This window comes from Phocoena phocoena, chromosome 8, assembly GCF_963924675.1.
Source record: "Phocoena phocoena chromosome 8, mPhoPho1.1, whole genome shotgun sequence".
In the NCBI taxonomy this organism is placed as follows: Eukaryota; Metazoa; Chordata; class Mammalia; order Artiodactyla; family Phocoenidae; genus Phocoena; species Phocoena phocoena.
Genome location: NC_089226.1, coordinates 44,578,182 through 44,599,938, shown reverse-complemented (window position 1 = coordinate 44,599,938; position 21,757 = coordinate 44,578,182). Strand labels below are relative to the sequence as shown.

Here is a 21,757-nt window from a genome sequence, read left to right as displayed (position 1 = left end):
AGAATTGAACTATCATACTTTTTAGTTTATATATCAATGACCAAAGTATTTAGTGGCATTAAATAAACACACAACATAATGTTAAAGAGAAAAAGTGCCCTGGTACATCTCTAACGGAGTTTTTTCTGATCAAAACATTATAGAATTTATAACAGGGATAAAACTAAGAAGTTAATGAGGAAAAGAGAGCTAAGAATTACTTGGTAAAAGCACTACTAAAGGACTTCCCTGGTGGTGCAGTGGTTAAGAATCCACCTGCAAATGCAGGGGCCATGGGTTCGAGCCCTGGTCCGGGAAGATCCCACATGCCACAGAGCAGCTAAGCCCGTGTGCCACAACTACTGAGACTGCAATCTAGAGCCCATGAGCCACAACTACTGAGCCCGTGTGTTGCAACTACTGAAGCCCGCACGCCTAGAGCCCATGCTCTGCAACAAGAGAAGCCACTGCAATGAGAAGCCCACGCACCGCAACAAAGAGTAGCCCCCGCTCACCGCAACTAGAGAAAGCCCATGTGCAGCAACGAGGACCCAACGCAGCCAAAAATAAAAAATAAATTACTTAAAAAAAAAAAAGTACTACTAAAATATTTTTGGATTATTCTGTCAGTAGAGTATTTTTTGAGGAATAATAAAATACAACAAGAAGGAAACAATGTGGAAAGAATTAGTGACATATAAGAAAGTTAGATATATTAACCCACTCCTAATAAGTGGGAAAGTTAATAGAAAACTTAGGTTTCCTTAATAATTAGTGATTCATTCCTAAGAGTCTGATACCATTTGATCACAGGTAACATTCAATTTTTCATGCATTTTTTAATAAAGGGATTTTTTTTTCATGTGAGCTATGCCTTGTCTTAGCCTTCTTATGACCAGATGGTTCTTATTTAGAATATTATATGCAGATATGCAAACTGCTTTTTCAATAATAAATATGCCTTATAGATGAGTGAGGTTTAGGATTCCTTTTTCTGAAGATGAATCCAAGTTCTAATTTTACAAAGATATTTTTTCAGTTGTATAACACAGTAATTCAATATTTCTATAGATTATACTCCATTTAGTTATTACAAAACAATGGTTGTATTTCCCTGTGCATATACATATATATATATATATATATATATGCAACAAGGATGTATGTGTGTATATATATATATATACACACACAGCACTAATATATACATATATTAGTTTGTATCTCTCAATCCCATACCCTTGTCTTGCCCCTTCCCTTTTCCTCTCCCCACTGGTAACCACTAGTTTCTTCTCTATATCTGTCGGTCTGTTTCTGTTTTGTTATTAACAATCATTTATTTTTTAGTTTCTACATATAAGTGATAACATACAGTATTTCTCTTTCCCTATCAGACTTATTTCAATGAGCATAATACTCTCTAGGTTCAGCCATGTTGTTGCAAATGACAGAATTCCATTCTTTTTTATGGCTGAATAATATCCCTGTGTGTGAATAAGTATACATATATCACATCTTCTTTATCCATTCATCTGTTGATAGACACTTAGGCTGCTTCCATATCTTGGCTATTGTAAATAATACTGCTATGAACACTGGGGTGCACGTATCTTTCTCAATTACTGTTTTCCTTTCCTTTGCATATATACCCAGGAGTGGAACTGCTGGATCTTATGGTAGTCCTACTTTTAGTTTTTTGAGGAACCTCCATACTTTTTTCCACAGTGGCTGCACCAGTTTACATTTCCACCAACAACGTACAAGGGTTCCCTTTTCTCCATATCCCCACCAACATTTATTATTTGTGTTCGTTTTGATGATAGCACTCTGACAGGTGTGAGGTGATAACTAGTTGTGGTTTCAATTCACATTTTTCTGATGATTAGCAATGTTGAGCAACTTTTATGCGCCTATTGGCCATCTGAATGTCTTCTTTGGAAAAATGTTTATTCAAGTCTTCTGCCCATTTTTGTAATCCAGTTGTCTATTTGATATTGAGCTGTACGAACTGTTTATATAGTTTGAAAATTAATCCCTTACTGATCATATCATTTGCAAATATTTTCTCTCATTCAGTAGGTTGTCTTTTCATTTTGTAAATAGTTTCCTTTGCTGTGCAAAAGGCTTTAACTTTAATTAGGTCCCATTTGTTTATTTTTGCTTTTATATCTTTTGCCGTAGGAGGCAGAACCAAACAAAATTGCTATAATTTATTTCAAAGAGTGTTTTGCCTATGTTTTCTTCTAGGAGTTTTAATAATATGTATGTGTATGGTTAAGAGTGGGACTAATGAAGAAAGATTAAAGGATGACTTACTGTAGAGGTAAGGTCTCCATCATAGTTTAATAACAACCTCATACTTGGTGCATGAACACTTTATATATTTAAATCTTCAAAATTTATTTTACAGTACCAAAAACTTTATTTTGAATGCACCTTTGATAGGATTATACATGGGCAGGGAGAAATGCAATGTCTTGCTTCCTAAGAAAGCTAGTGGTTAGTTAAATATACTTATATTACCTGAACTTTTATGCCAGCAATTATTTATTTAAAAAATTTATATTCTTGCTGTATTATACATTTAAAGAGTCATAAATATTGAACCTTAAAAATTGTTCATATCCTTTCAAGTTAATACAGGAATGTAATCTTCCTTCTTACTTGTGGTCTTTGTAGTTGTTTTTATTAATTTAGCTAAGAAAAATTTTTTTAAACACAAAGGTAAACACCACATAAAATGTTCATTTATATGCTTTTATAATTGTAAAAAGTAAAAACATTTATTTCTGATCTGATTTTTATAATTTCTTTCCTTTTGCTACCTTTGGGTTTTTTTTGTTCTTCTTTCTCTAATTGCTTTAGGTGCAAGGTTAGGTTGCTTATTCGAGATGTTTCCTGTTTCTTAAGGTAGGATTGTATTGCTATAAACTTCCCTCTTAGAACTACTTTTGCTGCATCCCATAGATTTTGGGTCGTCGTGTCTCCATTGTCATTTGTTTCTAGGTATTTTTTGATTTCCTCTTTGATTTCTTCAGTGATCACTTCGTTATTAAGTAGTGTATTGTTTAGCCTCCATGTGTTTGTATTTTTTACAGATCTTTTCCTGTAATTGATATCTAGTCTCATAGCATTGTGGTCGGAAAAGATACTTGATATGATATCAATTTTCTTAAATTTACCAAGGCTTGACTTGTGACCCAAGATATGATCTATCCTGGAGAATGTTCCATGAGCACCTGAGAAAAATGTGTATTCTGTTGTTTTTGGATGGAATGTCCTATAAATATCAATTAAGTCCATTTTGTTTAATGTATCATTTAAAGCTTGTGTTTCCTTATTTATGTTCATTTTGGATGATCTGTCCATTGGTGAAAGTGGGGTGTTAAAATCCCCAACTATGAATGTGTTACTGTCTATTTCCCCTTTTATGGCTGTCAGTATTTGCCTTATGCATTGAGGTGCTCCTATGTTGAAATTAAAGATGATACAAATAGATGGAGAGATATACCATGTTCTTTGATTGGAAGAATCAACAATGTGAAAATGACTCTACTACCCAAAGCAATCTACAGATTCAATGAAATCCCTGTCAAACTACTACTAGCATTTTTCACAGACCTAGAACAAAAAATTTCACAATTTGTATGGAAACACAAAAGACCCCGAATAGCCAAAGCAATCTTGAGAACGAAAAACGGAGCTGGAGGAATCAGGCTCCCTGACTTCAGACTATACTACAAAGCTACAGGAATCAAGACAGTATGGTACTGGCACAAAAACAGAAAGACAGATCAATGGAACAGGACAGAAAGCCCAGAGATAAACCCATGCACATATGGTCACCTTATCTTTGATAAAGGAGGCAGGAATGTACAGTGGAGAAAGGACAGCCTCTTCAATAAGTGGTGCTGGGAAAACTGGACAGGTACATGTAAAAGTATGAGATTAGATCACTCCCTAACACCATACACAAAAACAAGCTCAAAATGGATTAAAGACCTAAATGTAAGGCCAGAAACGGTGAAACTCTTAGAGGAAAACATAGGCAGAACACTCTATGATATAAATCACAGCAAGATCCTTTATGAACCACCTCCTAGAGAAATGGAAATAAAAACAAAAATAAACAAATGGGACCTAATGAAACTTCAAAGCTTTTGCACAGCAAAGGAAACCATAAACAAGACCAAAAGACAACCCTCAGAATGGGAGAAAATATTTGCAAATGAAGCAACTGACACAGGATTAATTTCCAATATTTACAAGCAGCTCATGCAGCTGAATAATAAAAGAACAAACAACCCAATGCAAAAATGGGCAGAAGACCTAAATAGACATTTCTCCAAAGAAGATATACAGACTGCTAACAAACACATGAAAGAATGCTCAACTTCATTAATCATTAGAGAAATGCAAATCAAAACTACAATGAGATATCATCTCACACCAGTCAGAATGGCCATCATCAAAAAATCTACAAACAATAAATGCTGGAGAGGGTGTGGAGAAAAGGGAACCCTCTTGCACTGCTGGTGGGAATGTAAATTGATACAGCCACTGTGGAGAACAATATGGAGGTTCCTTAAAAAACTACAAATAGAACTACCATATGACCCAGCAATCCCACTACTGGGCATATCCCTGAGAAAACCATAATTCAAAAAGAGTCATGTACCAAAATGTTCATTGCAGCTCTATTTACAATAGCCCAAAGATGGTAACAACCTAAGTGTCCATCATCGGATGAATGGATAAAGAAGATGTGGCACATATATACAATGGAATATTACTCAGCCATAAAAAGAAATGAAATTGAGCTATTTGTAATGAGGTGGATAGACCTAGAGTCTGTCATACAGAGTGAAGTAAGTCAGAAAGAGAAAGACAAATACCGTATGCTAACACATATATATGGAATTTAAGAAAAAAAATGTCATGGAGAACCTAGGGGTAAGACAGGAATAAAGACACAGACCTACTAGAGAATGGACTTGAGGATATGGGGAGGGGGAAGGGTAAGCTGTGACAAAGCGAGAGAGAGGCATGGACATATATACACTACCAAACGTAAGGTAGATAGCTAGTGGGAAGCAGCTGCATAGCACAGGGAGATCAGCTCCGTGCTTTGTGTCTGCCTGGAGGGGTGGGATAGGGAGGGTGGGAGGGAGGGAGACGCAAGAGGGAAGAGATATGGGAACATATGTATATGTATATCTGATTCACTTTGTTATAAAGCAGAAACTAACACACCATTGTAAAGCAATTATACTCCAATAAAGATGTAAAAAAAAAAAAAAGACTGTCAAATAAAAGAATAAATAAATTAATTAAAAAAGAAAAAAAGATATCAACTTAAAAATAATAGTGATAAAAACATTAATTTCGGGAAAAAATAAAAGAATAAAAGTCCACATGTCAAAAATAAATTAATTAATTAATTAAAATAGTCTAAGCGCCCCCAAATCTGTAATTTGTGGAAAAAAGGATATTAGATAACCATGGTTAATAACATTCATAAAGGGCATGGAAAATATGGGAAACTGTTCTCTTTACAATGCTAAGTTAAAAATTGTAAACAAAAAATACAAAATTATGTATAACTAGTAGTAAAATCGGTTATAACTAGTTATTAACACTGTGCATGAAAAAGATAAAAAGAAATAAAAATGTTTTATTTCTGTTGCATCGTTAATGATCTTTTAAATTATTTTTTTCTTTTCCAAATGTTAAATAATATCTATGTATTACTTTTGTATTTGGAAATAATGTATGTTTTTAAATATATCATCTGTGCCCTCCTTATTTTCACTTAGTATCATTTAGGTTGTTTTTAGACACCAGAATGAGAGGATGGGCATACTTCAAAGTGCAAATGTAACCCAAGGAGTTACATTTGAACCCATCACTAGGCCAAAATAAAAAATTATTGTAATAACAAAATTAGTATTAACAGATGATATTTATTGACTGCCTACTATGAACTACACACCATAAATAAGTGTTTTATATATTTTAAAAGGCTCATATAATTTACACAATAGATAGTTGATGTAGGTCAACCATTATTCTCATTTTCTGTGACTCAGTTTCCTCATCTATAAAACTGAGATAATAATGGTACTACCTCATAAGATTGATGTATTAAATGAATCCATGTACGTATAAATACTCAGAAAGGTGCCTGGACACCTGGTGAATGCCCTGCAACTGTTCTCTATCATCATCATCACCATCAATATCGGCAATCATTGAACAATTGATGAAGCTGAGATTTACAGAGGTTAAGTAACTTTCTCAAATTTTGGTCCCTTTAACCACAGAGCCTAAGCCCTTAAACTCAATGATAAAAGCAGTAAATAAATAAACTTTCAATTATAATGAAAAGACAGCTGCTTGTAAAACTGAGTGTCTTTAAAATAAAAATTCTCTGAATATTAAGCTTACTTTCCAATTGGTGTCCTGGCACCAGGAGCTCTGAGACCTTAGACGAGTTACTTAAATTTCTAAAACCTGAGTTTCTCTTTTCAAAAACTGACGTTGAAAAAAGAACGCAAAATAACAACAGCCAAGATTTTTTGAACTGTTATTGTTACAGTTAATGTTACTGTTTTTATCGTGGTGAAAGTATCATTAATGAAGTCTTCGATTAGCGTCTAATTTTCATAGTACTGTGCTCAATATTTTGTAAAAGCATAGTTCAAGCATATAGATCTTGGCACACGGTGAGTGTTCATTTAATATTTAATTAATTAATGTATCAGGCAGCTTTAGATTTACAAAGTGCATTAACTGATTATTCAATTGACCATCATAACAAAACATGAGTAGAGAAAGGGCAGATATAGCCTTCTGACATCTTGCAAATGAGGATCCCTGTATTCAGAAAGGTTCAATGAACCGTCCAAGGTCATCCCAAAGTGGGAAGTCAAATATGGTCTCTGGATTAATTCCAAGATTAATGCTCTTTCCACTGATCTCAAAACCAATTCTTCGATGCGCTACTTGGATCAAAAGTCAAGTTTTCCATATTCAAATTCAGTCACTTCAGCATGAGTTTCTGCTCTTCTTCAGGAATGGGTAAGTCTTATTTCAGTTGCCTTTCATCAGAAATTTGTACAATTTCTGAAAGTATACTCATGGTCACTTTATTGTATATTAAAAACTTGAGAGCTTAGTTTTCTTCTTCATGTTTCTAAATGATATTCTTTCTTTCTACTGATGGAACAAATGTTACACTCTCCCCAGCCTCTTGAGACCTTCTAATCAGATGTAATAATTTGCCCAAAGGAATGTAATAGACTTTGAGGCTAGGAGAGAAATTTCCTGACAAGTAAACCCAAATCACTATTCCCTATAGTCATAAAGTAACACAGCCTCTTTCAAGGAAGGCGTTTTTCAAGTAAGTGAAACCAATTCAGTACAATCATTAATTCTACTGATTACTCAAAAGAACTTGAAACATTTTAGAAGAGTTTAAGACTCAGAAAAGACTCAGAGAAGAGGGAGAGGTTTGAGAATTTCAAGAAAGAAGCAGATACCAAGTAACATCAAAATCAGAGATAGGTTTGAGATTATGAATAATTTCAACCAAAGAATGTTAAGTTTGTACCAAGAAAAATGTAGTATGATTAAAAGGGAGAAAAAGTGTTTTAAGTTTTCCTAGGGTTCCACATAAATAATTAGGTAATTTTCAGAAGTCTAAAATTCAAAAAAAGAAATTATCTCAATTTTGTTAAACAAGCCAGAGAATGTCTTAATTACTAGTGACAATGTATTTTATAATTTATTGTTTGAGGTTGCCTGCTATATCCATTAGTGAGGGAGATTAAAATCTTTCCTTTTCATAAAAAAAAATATTTTATTGGCACCTAAATCAGGCTTCCTATCTTGAATGGAACAGAAACTTCATACTAGTCCAGGGGGCATTAAACAGTATAAACAAAAGCATAACTAGGTCACCTGTGATGCTTCACATGGCTCCCATCAATTCCAGAATATTAAGCATAAAGTATAAAACCATATTGTGTTAAACAAAAGGATGACACACTGCTTCTTTCTTTTTCTTATCGTTTTTTTCTTCCAACAGAGATATCCATCCCTATTCACCTTAGTCATGTAAACATCCTGCTTCTAGGAGCACATATCTCACTTGTATTATTTGGTAAGGACTGGTAAGTGGAGATTGTTTTCAGAAAAAAATCTTTAAACTCTCTATAATTTTCCAAATTACACTTAATAAAGACTTCTTTCTTTCAATCTAGTTGCTTAATACAGTCATCCCTTGCCATACAGGTGTCACTTTACGGGTTCCTGCTTACACATAACCCTATTCTTTCTATAAAGGTACATTTTATATTAGTACGAGACCAGGGCTTGGTATGCATCTGAGAAAAGCCATGTGCTGACAAGTGCTTCCATCTTACTTTTTTCATAGTGTGTACAACAGAGTCTAGCACATAACATATTCCCAATAAATATGTTTAAACTAATGAGTAAATTAATTTACTTGTTGTAGCATCACATGGACCTCAAGTCCTATTAGGTATGCTTTTATATACTACATAGTTGTACTGAAACATATTGCACTTTGTCAAAAATCTATATTTTGTGTAAAATTTTCTCTCAAATCATCAAAAATGCTGCTACCAGTTTTCAATTATTTTTACAATTTCATGCAATTCAGCAAATGAAAGTACTTCCAAACCGCCAAATAATTTGGAATTTTCTCATTTTATTAGTTATCAATAACAGCTTACTGTTATCAATTATATATAAATATAAATTTATGTAATTAATATTGCCAGCTTGATTCTTCAGCATATATTTTTTAATAAAACCTAAAGTTTCAACATTAAATGTAAGGAAAATTAATTATTGTTTATATTCTCACTCTGAACAAAAAGTGAGAATTAATTATGCTCATGTAATAAGGGATGAGTGTACTAACTTGGGAACTGAAAACAATCAAATTAAATTTGATTACAAATAATATAGCCAGATAGCTTGTTTAATTTTTTTCAGTGTCTTGATATAGTTTTTCCTCTCTTTTCTCAATTTACTTCAATAAAACATATTATCAGCTTCATTTTCAATTTAAAATTTTTCAAATTCCATGAAATTGAAATTAACCTAACACAACACTTCAATATGTCTTACTTATATATTTCTCCAGCTTCTCTAAGGGATAAAAAGCCACCATATGACAATGCAATAATACAGTTTTCCTTAATAATAAATGGCCCTCTACTCTCATAAAGGAGAATCAAGGCTTGAAATCCTAACCCACATCTGGTGAAAAGCAGATATAGAACTTTGGAAAAGAAGTTATATAACCAAAGAAATATGAAGAAGGTTTATGAAGAAATTGTCAAAGACACAAATACTTGTTTTTAGAGTCCTTGAGAAAAGCAACAAAGACATACCCTTTTTACTCTATTTATATTCTATCTACTTTTCATTGTAGCTATGGGTAGCGCTGACTTTCAGATAATATTAATAATATACTAATGATAGCATAAACATCTATATCTTGATACCACTTCATAGATTATAAAAAACAGATAATTTCTGATAAGACATTAAATAGTTGATGAATAAGTTATTATTACTGTCATTGTTATATCTGAGCTATAATGATGTGTAAGAGAGCATCAGTTTTGTTTTCAAACTAGTATAGCTATTAAATATAATCTGTTTTATTTCCAAGGTCCATATTATAACCTTTTGTCTTTAAACCCAAGCCTACGGAATGCCTCAATGTGCTACAACTTTGCTTGCATTAACAAAGTTGCAGTTACTGACTAGTGAAGGGGCTGGAGCATGTCCAATTTGAAATTTACAAAGAAGTTATATAACCATTGGGCAAAATTATTTTTTTACTACAAAAGATATTCATGCTTTTTATAAAAGTGACAATTCAGAAGTGCTTAAAGTACAGCACTAATTTTCCATCTTCAACCTCCTGTTTCCACACTCCCGTCCCCTCCCGACACACACTGAAGATTATGGTGTTAACAGTCTAGCAGCTCTGGGACTTTCCAGACCTTGTTCATTTTACTACACCGTGATGCATCTCAGCAGCTGGAGGAGAGGTGGTGGGATCTAGTTATAATTGTTCCAAAGCACTAAGCATCCTATGTTGTAATATATGATTACAGACTCAATTTTCAAAAGGAAAATTGGGAAGAATCTAAAACTCACTACGTTTACTGGTCACTTTCCTGGCTAATTTTGCATTTCATTCAATAATCAATTTTAAATAAGCAAAGCCAAACTGAAACATTGCTGATGGGTTTTTCTTCATGTCCAAGATAAGGCAAGGCAAGTCCTTGGCAGGCTAATTTAGAAGGTACTTATTGAACACTTTGTGCCAAACTTAACAATAACTGCTTTGTATTTACTTTTTACAACCGTCTTATGGGGCAGGTATTATTATCTCAGTTTAATCATGATGAAATTATATTAACTTACTTGTGCAAAGTCTCTCTAACTAGCAAGGATATTAATGAGGATTTTCATTCAAACCTGCCTGCGTTCATACTACTACTTAAAGTGATTCCAAAGGGTTAAGAAACTAAATTCCTGAGATGTCCATGTCTTTGCAACAAACTGAATTTAAGGTCATGACTCCACTGTAGCTTGCCTATTTCATGAAACAACTTTTACTTCTAAAAGCGCTGTCTCACGTCTTACCTCACTTTATTTTACTAATGGTATTTGGCCTGATCTTCGCGTTCTAAAGAGACCTTAAATTTAGACTTGACTATATTATCAAATGAAAAGACATATAATCATTGGAAACTCAGAAAACTGAAATAAGACTGTTACTTTATATGTTTAAACTTGTGCTTTATTACACACCACATCACATGGTGCATCATGACTTATTCTATATAACCAAGGAATCACCTTATAAATAGTGTAACTACATCACGTTGTATTTTAATGTGTTTATGTGTATGCATGTGTTGGAGGGGGTTAGATGTGCTAATGTGTTATATATAAACTTTTAATACCAAAATTATATAATACCTTTTGGCATTTATTTCTTAATATACTGGATTGGGATACTCAAAAAATAAAATGTTCCTATGCTTGTCTTGATCTCTGATAAAAACTAGGACTGAGAACTTGCCTTCAACCTCCTGTACTAGTGTCCTCGACACTGTCCTATATTGACGCTTATGCCATTTATCATTAACCATATATGAATTATTTTTATTTTGCTCAAAGTCTCTACCATTTCCCACCATGGATACTTTGGAATTCTTGCTTGTTCTTAATAACAAGGCTTAAGATCCACCCATCTAGGAGAGACAAACCAAATGACATTGTCACAGAAGCATAAACCTTTGTATGTGACTTGCATTTCTCTAGGAAATAAAAAAATTAACAATGTTAAAGAGAAAAGTAGAGTAAGTTGCTTGTAAGCTTACTTTTTAGCTGTAAGACATAGTAAGAAAAACACTGTAAATGGTAACCGTAGTACACATATGGCTATATGCAACTAAAATAAAAATTTACAGAGCAATATCTACTCTTACTATCATGTAATATACTGATATTTATATTCTACTCTATCCTATTTTATTCTACTGTATACTAACTGCTGGTCTCAGGCCACTAAATTGGTTTCACAATTAATTCATGGGTTGTGATGTACTTTTTGAAGCAACACTGACTAGATATTCCCTCATTTTAAAAGATCCTTTGTGTATGTGTGAAAAACGATGCATAAAATGCATCACTGGGGCATGATCTCTGGTTTTAAAGTCCTCTAAGATAAACATATCTGACTATCATATCTCTTGCCAAAAAGTACCCTCAATTCAACATTTGGTTAAATTGAGAAGTCTTTCTGGAGTATTTGCAAATGTGCCAAGATGAGATTTTATAACTCCTAGTTCTGACGAATTCCAAAGAAGTTTTTTATACATAAGGCTACAGCATTTAACAATATGTCTTCCTGCTCTTAAAAACTTGGTACCATACGGCTTCCTCCCATAATTGGCATCTGAAGGACGGATTGTGGCGTCTGCAATGGAGATGAGAATAGAAACAACCTACAGTCTGTACTCATCATCAGGCTCACAAAAAGGTCTTCTATGAGGTTAACTTGTTGTCACATGCCTCCTCCTTATTTTCTTTTTACTGTAATTACATCTTTCCATGGGAACAAGGAATGGTGTTGCTTTCAAAGCCAGATAAAAAGACACATGAAATATGCTCAAAAGATATTCTCAGAAGGGAAACGAATAGTGTCTTCTTATTTCCTATGGAGGGAAGAGAATCAATGGATGTGCATTCTACTTCTCCTTGAAGCCACAACTACCCCAGTACACAGGAAGGGAGTTTGGACTTTTAATTAAAAAGAGTTGGCCTTGGGTTCAATTTTTGCTCTGTCACTAAGTAGCTACAGTATTATGCTAAAAAAATCACTTTCTCTTTCCATACCTGTTCTCTAACTTAAAAAATGGTAACTTTATCAGACTGTGTTATGGGATAAATGAATCAAGTAGAAAATTAATGACATATAGTATAAACGACCATGTTTTAACACACAGAATAATAGAATCTCAATTAAACAACATTTGGTTGTCAGGAAAGGGAGTTACCAAAAGGACAAATAATCCAACTCCCTCATCTCCCAGCTGAGGTTTAAGTTCATTTTTCCAGATCCCCTCCACGTGGTTATGTATACCAGGCTCGTGCACAGGAGTTACCAAGAATTTAACTCACTACCTCCTAAGAGAGGCAATTCTTTCACTGAATGTGGAAACAAAATTTTGGACAGGAATCTTGAGTTGTGAGACCCAACTTTGTTAACCATCATGTACAAGTAAGGCCAAATTACTTGTCCATACTGTTTCCTCAAATGTAAGATAAAGGTGTTATTAAATGCTTACCTAAGACACTTCACACTATTAACCCAGTGTTAACATTCTACAGAGCTAACAGTAGTTTTTGTGTCTGAATTATCATCACGACCATCTGAAAAGTCATCTCAACTCTCAACACTATTCAACCCCCGAAGAAACAAAATGAAATCCCCTTAAAAAGTACTCAGTAGGGCTCATACTGACGTTTCTCATCTCTCCAAACTAAATTGTTATCTTGATATAATCAGTTAGTAGAAAAGGTGTGATGGAAAAAGTGTGTTCCCACTTTTTAGAAGGTAAACTAAACACATAGACTATGAATCACATTCAAGGTCTTTCAACCAAAGCTTGATTGTTATCAACTTTTTAAATAATTGATGGAAAAACCGTATCATAACCTGACAGTTAGACAATATTTTAATGATGTCACATTACCAGTACCACTTACTGGTACGTTTTTCCCCCAGAGCATCACTGAGATGTTTTTTTGGCTAGAAAAAATTAGCATTCCTTTATCATTAGGTGGAAGTAACAAATTCAAGAACCAGTGCAAACAAAAGAGGGAGTTGGGTGTGAATAGCATTTTACAATTAATCAAGGGAGGCATTTTGGCACATCATTTTTATAAAGAAGCAAAACTGTGAAAACTTACAAGTGCCTGCTACTGATCCACATGCTATATATTCATTAAGTGTGAGCTGGATACTACTTTAACACAAATACACTCATTCACCAAATAGTCGTTGAGCCCCTATTATGTGCTAGGCACTCTGACAGGCCCTGGGCAGGTACAGTGGAGTTTCAACTAAAGCCAGCAAAAACTGTGAAGTGTGAAAATCCTGTACGTCATCCATAAAGCACAGTATGTATGGTCTGTGCCAATTTGTAATTCCTTTCCTCAATGAAACTGAGCTGTATCAAGAGGAAGCATGTAATAATGGAATATATGCAGGTGTCTGACTACTTAGAGCATCCAAACTTTCAGGAAGTTATCAAACCTCTAGCTTTGAACCCGAAGTATGGGTAAAGCATTTTAAATGTTCTTTCTTGCCCACAGCAATTATTCCATTGAAATCTCAATAATATTAATGCATGTTAATACATTTATTTTGTTTTGATTTTGAAGTTTAAACATTGTCGTAGTATCCTATTTGGGAGGGGCAGTTCAAGTTTAGTCATTGGGATGAAAACGCTCATCCTGGACTCTACCTTGAAGGTATTTATTATTGCACATGAATTTATGGTTAGGTAGGTAATGTTTATAGTTTCAGTTAGGATATATTGTATGATTGAAATTGACTGTGGGTCAGGAAGGCAACTGTGTGGCTCTTCACTGGGTGCTCTCACATAGTTGAGGTCAAGTGGTCTAAGACGGCCTCATCTGGAAAACCTGGCAGCACTCATGCTTCACAAGGTGATGACAGAGTTTCAAAGACAGACAGACTAGGAAAAAAGTCTTCATTTCCACCAAGTTCTATTGACCAAAGCAGTCACATGGCTAGTGCCGCATGAGAGTGGAAGGGAACTATTAAGTTACAAGGCAAAGGGGTCATCAATGGAAATCATCAGAGCCAAAGCAATGGATCTGCCACACCCCTAAACAGGCAAGCACCATAGACTCTGTACTATCATGGGCACATGTACCAAGGTTTCCCAATGTATGGAGGCAAAGGACCCCTTAAATTTTCTTAGAGCAGAGACAGTGGCAACTGGACTGTCTCCTTTACAAAGAATACAATTTTTTCTTCTCAGTTACTGCACGCTCCTTTCACAAGCTGCAGAGCTACAGTGGTTTGTATTTTTTTCTTTTTTTGTTTTCATACATTTAATCTCCTTGCCTTGAAGGCCTGGACAATATGTGTGCATAATATAACAAGCCACCATAAATATATAGTCCTGTAGCTTACGGAAAAAACATAAGCCAAGGAAATGCAAGTGGAGGAGATTAACCTTGAAGCTGAAACCCAAGGCTTCTTGTGCTTGTGCTCTCCTCTGAAATTCTGCGATGCCACACACATTCTCAAAGGAACATCTTGTGTTAGCTGCCAAGAGGACTGAGAGACAAAGTACTGCACGTTTAGGTATAATGTAAATGGGCAACGTGGGGGAACAAAAAGCTTTTTTGAAAATAAGACAATGTCTTTTTATAGACCTCAATGCCTGTGTGAAAGCATCTGGAAATTTCCATACTCTTCAAGAAAGAAGAATATCAACTGAGTGAAAAAAGGTAATTATACAGACATGGGCGTAAGTTTGAGATACTGAGGTAGGGTGATCTAGAGCTAAAGAGAACTGTCCCAATCCAGCCATAGAAAGAGGCTCAAGTGAGAACTGGTATTGTCATTTCACGGGAAGTCCCGCAGGGGCTTCCTGAAGGGCCAGACAACAGAAACCCAGGCATCACCTTGGGGACTTCCACAGTACCCAGCAGAGCTGTACCTTGTTACTCAAGCACTTTTCTGATCCTGGAGGTAAATTTTACCTTGTAAAACTTCCTACTCCACTGCTCCTATGGCGATAAATTTTAAGACATAATACCACGTAACCTAGCCACTTACTTGCTGAGGATCCAAGCAATATAAATACCCCTTGATTAAACCACATAAAACAATAAACCAAAAAGCATTTCTTCCAGTCTTCAATGTTTGTATTCAAAGTTTGTTCTCTCCTAAATTCTGGTGGTATCTTCCAAATATTTTGCCCAAACTTGTCAACAAAATTTCTATTGGCCTATTTTTGAAAAAATAATTAAATTTGCCTGAATTTGGCAATAAGTTTTTATTGACTTTTCTTGCCCACAAATAGAATATTTTCTCTTAATTATTATGTTGCAATAGGTAGTCTATGCTTGTAATACACAACTTCAAATGTTTGCATGTAGAAATTATATAAAAGAAAGTCTCTTCCATTCCACCCTATTCCTTAACTCCTTAGAATTCCTACCCAGAAGGAGCAACTGTTACCAGTTTTGCTCTTCTCTGAGAACAATTCTATGAATATTCAATCAAATGATTTTTACAAACTCCATTTTATACAAATAACATACCATTTACATAGAACTGTGCTTTGCTTTTTTCACTTAAAATGATCTTGGAGATCATTATGACCTCATTACCTATAGAGTGTCTCATTCATTTTAATAGCTACCTAATAATATACTTTACGGATGCATTATAATTTATTTTATTGTATCACTCAGTATAGGGATATAATTAGGTTGGAAAAAAACAGATTAAATTAGTAAGAGTCAAAGGTCATGATGATGAGTTTCTCTTTGAACACAATCTTGGATTAGCATCTCCTACAGACTGACCAAGGCCTACTCTTCTGAAGCTAGATGGAAGTTCCTAATGAAATTTATGATTGATCTGAGGTAAACCGAACATAGCTTCATCCTTGGTCTCCTGCAAACATGTTTTTTTACTTTCTCACCTTCTCATATTTCCTCCTGCCCTTTACTGGAAACCCATGCCTTCTTAATTTTCACCAGTTGTCAGTATTCCTCCTATTAAAATTCCACTGTCAAATTCATTTCCTTCTCTAAGACTTCCACCATGGCCTCCATCACCATAGAGCAGGATGTGATTTTTTTCTCCTTCAATTTACTTGAGAAACATTTGTAACTCCGTGTCATCTTGAATTATGGTTATGGAAGTATTAGTGCGTGCTCCATCTCCTTTGCCAGACTGCTTGCCCATTGAGGGTGGTAATGTACAAAACATAGGGCTGTCCTTCACAGGACTATTAGAGCCTTTTGTATATTTTGACTTAATAAATATGTGCTGCATAAATATATATCCTCTGGGTGTGATTCTATTGGATTCTGCTGAATTAGAATAGGGCACTGAATTAGCAGTTAGTAGCTGTGAGCCCTCCTCCTGCCTCTGAAGTTGCTATCAGGTAGTTATTGGATGAAGTATATAAACTCTTAAAACATTTGTATTTTAAAAATGGAATAAAATATCTGGACTATCTAGATCACGGCTTGTTGTGAGAATCAAATGAAATAGTGGTTTTATAAGAAAAATCTCAGCATTAGGAAAAAAAATCAAAGGTCTCCTAGTCCAATGACCTATCCATTGATCAAAATCTCTATATATCAGCATCTTTGTACGTAAACCATAAACTTATGTATGAAAATTTCCAGAGGCTTAGAAGTATCAATCCAGTATAGAAGGCCATTTTATGTTTGTGTAGCTCTGAATATTGTTAAGAGTGGCCATACAGTCAAATCCATGTTATGTCACTTGATAATGAAAAGTTTGCTATATCTAATTGGTGACAGGCTCCCAATCTCTGAAGTAGTCTTACTCTGGTCATTTCATTAATTTCCCAATAACTCAAATCCCACTTTTACAAGATTAGATTGTTTGGAACACAGTGACAGTATTATTGCAGAATTTAAAAATCTCAACTGAGATTTGAACCTCACGAACATTCGAATCTCAGCTCTTTCACTTAATTCTTGACATTAGGCATGTGGCTTACATTTTCTATGCTTCAGTTCCCTCATTTGTAAAGTGGGGATCAAAACGTAATCTATCTCATAGGTTTGTTTGAGTACTATCAATAAATATCTTTATAGAATATATATATGAAAAAAACCTTTTCATAGTGCCTCAGTAGTTGATAGCTATAACTAACTTTCAATGTTATTCTCAGGTCTATTGATCCAACTGAAATGACTTTGTATAATGTAACAATGTGTCCATATTGGCTATACTGGATGAAATATACTTACACAAGAGATTAAATGATATGAATATATTATTATTTGATTTTATTTTAAGAAATAAAAAAATTTAAAAAACAGAAAAAAATTAATTAATTAAAAAAATAAAGTAAAAATCTCAACTAATCCTAACAATGATCTAATGAGCTATACAAAGTCTTGTGTACCTTCTTTGGTATATTGTAGTGTTTAGCATAGGCAGTATGCCGTCCTAGAAAGAGTGCTACATAATGAGTAAGCCTCACAATTTGTGTATCTTAACCTCTGTAGGTCAAATCAAACCTATTCCAAACAGTGTTGGTTGAGAACTAACAAATAATGTATACAAACGCATTTGAAAAGCACCATCAACAATAATCAGGGCTGATACTATTATTACCTGGTATAGAACCTCAGTCATATTTTCCTTCCTCACTATGATTTCCACATAAAGAAGCAATAAATTTCAAAGCAAACTAATGCTGAATTATTAAAACTTATACTCCCTGAGAATGTCCTATACAAGGATAGAACTAATTCATACACATCTCCATTTCAGATTTAACGATACACTCTACTGAAAAATAGTTGTAAGACTAAACCGTTTGGTAATTTTCTATTACAACATACCTGGGCCAGAACTGGCTGCCTGCAGGCCTTATGTGTATGTATGTGTACCTCCCTTTAACTATCAGAAACTCTCAGGTACTCAGAGCAAACTTACAGTGTTAAAACGTAAGGAGTTCAAAGAAGATCTAGAAATCTTAAAAATCCCTATCATCATTATAGAAGATGTACAAATAATGTAACACGTAAACCAAAAAAAAGTATCCATTTTGCCAACTGATGGTCGCATAATCACTCATGTTAGCTTATATCTATTTTGCTCTAGACATCTGCCATCCCGTCCCTTCTTATATAAGTGGTATAACTGAGCCACTCAAAAGATCTCAAATAATTAGGACAATTTTAGCCATCCAAAACTTGAAAGTTTAACTGGGAAGCTATCAGGTACACAAGACGTACTCGGTGTAAAGAAAACTTACCTTCTGTGTGCACCGCTGACACATAGGTCCAGTTGTACCTCTTCACTATGTCCACCATGGCCCGTGCCTGCTGGGCATCTGAAGGCACGACCCTCATGAAGTACTTGAACAGAGTTTTGTCGCTCAGATCCATGCTTGTTGCCGAGTAAGCAATTTGAGGTATGTTGAAAAGCTGGAGCAAGTTCTGGACCTGAATGGCCACAGAACTGGAGCCAGGCCCGATGACCCCGACTATGGGCTTCTTAGAGCGGAAGGAAGAGGAAGAGCCATCCACACAGCGCACCAAGCCTTCTTCTTCTTCTGAAGAAATGAGGGAGTCCCTTATAAACTCAATGCTCTGCTCTAGGGCCACGGCCGAATGCCAGCAGGAGTCCCTGATCTCACAGCCCAGGGTGATGTTGGGCAAGAGCGTGGGGTCTGAGTTGATCCTTTCCAGGGTGTGCAGCATGGCCTCCACCCTCTGAATGCCATACTGTTCACGAACTGCCCCACACTTCCGCTCATGAACTTTGTCCACAGTGGGCTGGTGGTGGACAGAAAAGAGAGCCCCGATAATGATGTCACCAGGCATGTGAGCCACCACCCTCCTCTCGCTGGACTGTGCGCTCCCACGGACATCTTCTTTCAAAAGCAGGACTGACAGGATCAACAGAAGGACCATTTTAGGAAAGGAGTTCAAGCTAATAAATACAGCATGGTGGGGAAAACTTAGGCGAGTTCCGAGAGAGAGAATCCGGTGATGTCCTATGGTGAGCCACAAACCAAAAAATCAGCCAGTGATTTAGATGTGCTCTCTAAAGGACCACCATGTCCCCAGGGACCATTTAGTTAGACGCATCCATATGTGATCACGATCTTCAAAACCTGGGGAAAAAAAATAGAATGGGGATTTAGCAACGTAAGTGCAACCGGATTGGGAAGCTCGAACGGTCTATGCTAATAGAGAAAGAGAAGTCTTTCTGATGTAGGTAACTTGAGAAAAAGAATCCAAAAATCTTTCTGACTCCTCTTTGCCTGTCTCCTTTGTGATTCTGTGATTTGATAAAAGCAGCTGATACAGCTTCTTGATCCTACCTGGCTTAGGTTAATATTTTTTTCATTTGCTCATCTGGAGTACACAAAACCAAATCTCATGTGTGGGAGACCCAACTATACTCTGACACGAAGGTGAGGGAAAGCACCTAAAAGAAGTAGGCCATGAACAGAAACCTTCAAAAAAACCCAAAATATTAGACGTTGGTGATACCAATAATAACGACGGTATTCTTGTGTGCTTGCTTTAGAAATGCTCTTTGTGTCCTTCCAAATTTTCAGCATTAAGCATGTACTGATTATGCAATTAAAAACTAAAGTTACTTTAAAAAAAGCCTACAAACCCCATCTTCAAATGCAATGTAAAGCAAGTTGAATAACATTCCCAACAAGTATTGAGCTTAGTTTCCATACAATATAGACCAAAGACAAATGAGGTCAGATCAGTATTTTCACGTTAAATGAACTATAGGATAGAAAAGGGTTGGAAGATTACAAAGTAAAATGCCCCCAAATACAAAGGCAGAGTGCAATGGTACCAATTTTTGCAGAAAAGAATATTCAGGTTCAAATTCCAGTTCTGCTACAAAGAGCTATTACTAAATTGTTTAACCTCTCAGCACCAGAATTTTGTCATCTGAAAAATGGGGATCATATGTGCTAGGCTGCCCTTATGGGAATCAATATAAGATACCAACTGTGCAAATGTTTTGTATATTGAAAACGGCTATATATATTCAAGACATGATTTTTTTCTGTTATTAAATTTCCAAGGGCCTTCCGTGGCTAGGTGGTGAGGACAGAAAATTCTCTGGCAACACTCTCAGTTCTCCAGAGTCTTCAAAGTAATTACAGAGTCTTGTAATAAAATTGACAGTAATCAGTCCTTTACCCCGATCCAGGAAAAATTTCCACATCATGAAGATTCAAAGGGCTGGAGGGATGCATATTTGGAACTATACTTCCAAGTAGAAACTTAGTATAGCTATGAATATAGTCATCTATTTCAGTTTAAACTCCTGGGGAAGAAGAAAATTTTGTCCCAGGTTGCCTACAGCAAATTCTAGCATGATTTGTAAAAGAGAACTGACAAATTAGTGATCTGGGTTATTTAAAGGATTGTTTAAGAGACTTATTTTGTAAGTTATTAGCTCTGCCAGCCAAAGATCTCAAGTTGTTTTAAAGTGACTCCCTAAGCATCACCTTTCAAAGACAGGTGATGTTGCTTCAGGAGTTTATGCAATTATGATGTTTCTTCAAGAATACCAATGGTTTTCAAGACTCATCAGATCTGCAAAAATTCTAGTCCAGACACATAATGAATATAACCTGAATCACATTTCTAATCACTCTCACCCTCATTTTCACCATTTCCTTCCACTGTTTCCAATGGCAACAGAGAAATGCTCCCTCTGTACAGTGCCAAACACTAAAACACACACACGCATGCACACACACACACACACACACACACACACCTCATCAAATAGCTACATGCTCCAGAGTAACTAGATTTTTAGCAATATTTAGGGGAAAAATCAGCTTTGGTATGGAAGTTGGCATTGTAGACAAGGGGGAAGGAAACAAAGACATATTAATTTTCTCATTGGGAAATTATCTGAATATTCTCAAGCTTTCCCTTCACTTTACTTAGACCAAAGACTTGGGGACCAATGCTTATTAGCATGGTCATGTGAATTCTACTTCAGACAAAAAAAAATCTGAAGTAAAAGGAATCACAATTTCTCATTAAATCCAGAATGTTAGTAAGCAAATCCAGTAACAAAACAGGACTCATTTTTATTATGTTAGAGCATCAAAGCGACATGAGAGACTAGAAGTGGCCCATCAAACTGATGAACCTAAAATATCGATCTCATGCATTTTATGTTAGAGTTATTTCCAGCAAGCCCCATGTATTGAGAATATATATTGATACACACACACATATATATATATGTAACTTCCTATGATAGGCTAAATTAATTACTTAACTCATTCAACAAATATCTATTAACTACAGAATGGCAAAGACTAATATAACAAAGAAGTACAGTGATGTACATTGATAATTACTATCATTATCTTTCATTGAGCACCCATCATAC

General features: G+C 35.2%; 1 protein-coding gene across 5 annotated transcripts in view; it reads right to left on the bottom strand.

Moving 5' to 3' along the window:
- GRM5 (glutamate metabotropic receptor 5) overlaps positions 1-19,278 on the bottom strand; it is a 530,088-nt gene extending 510,810 nt beyond the window's left edge. For all 5 annotated transcript variants that reach the window (XM_065881635.1, XM_065881638.1, XM_065881639.1 and 2 more), the window contains exon 1: positions 18,618-19,278. In XM_065881635.1, coding sequence (XP_065737707.1) covers positions 18,618-19,278 — 661 coding nt within the window. The remainder of the gene's footprint in view (positions 1-18,617) is intronic.
- Positions 19,279-21,757: the final 2,479 nt, after the last annotated feature.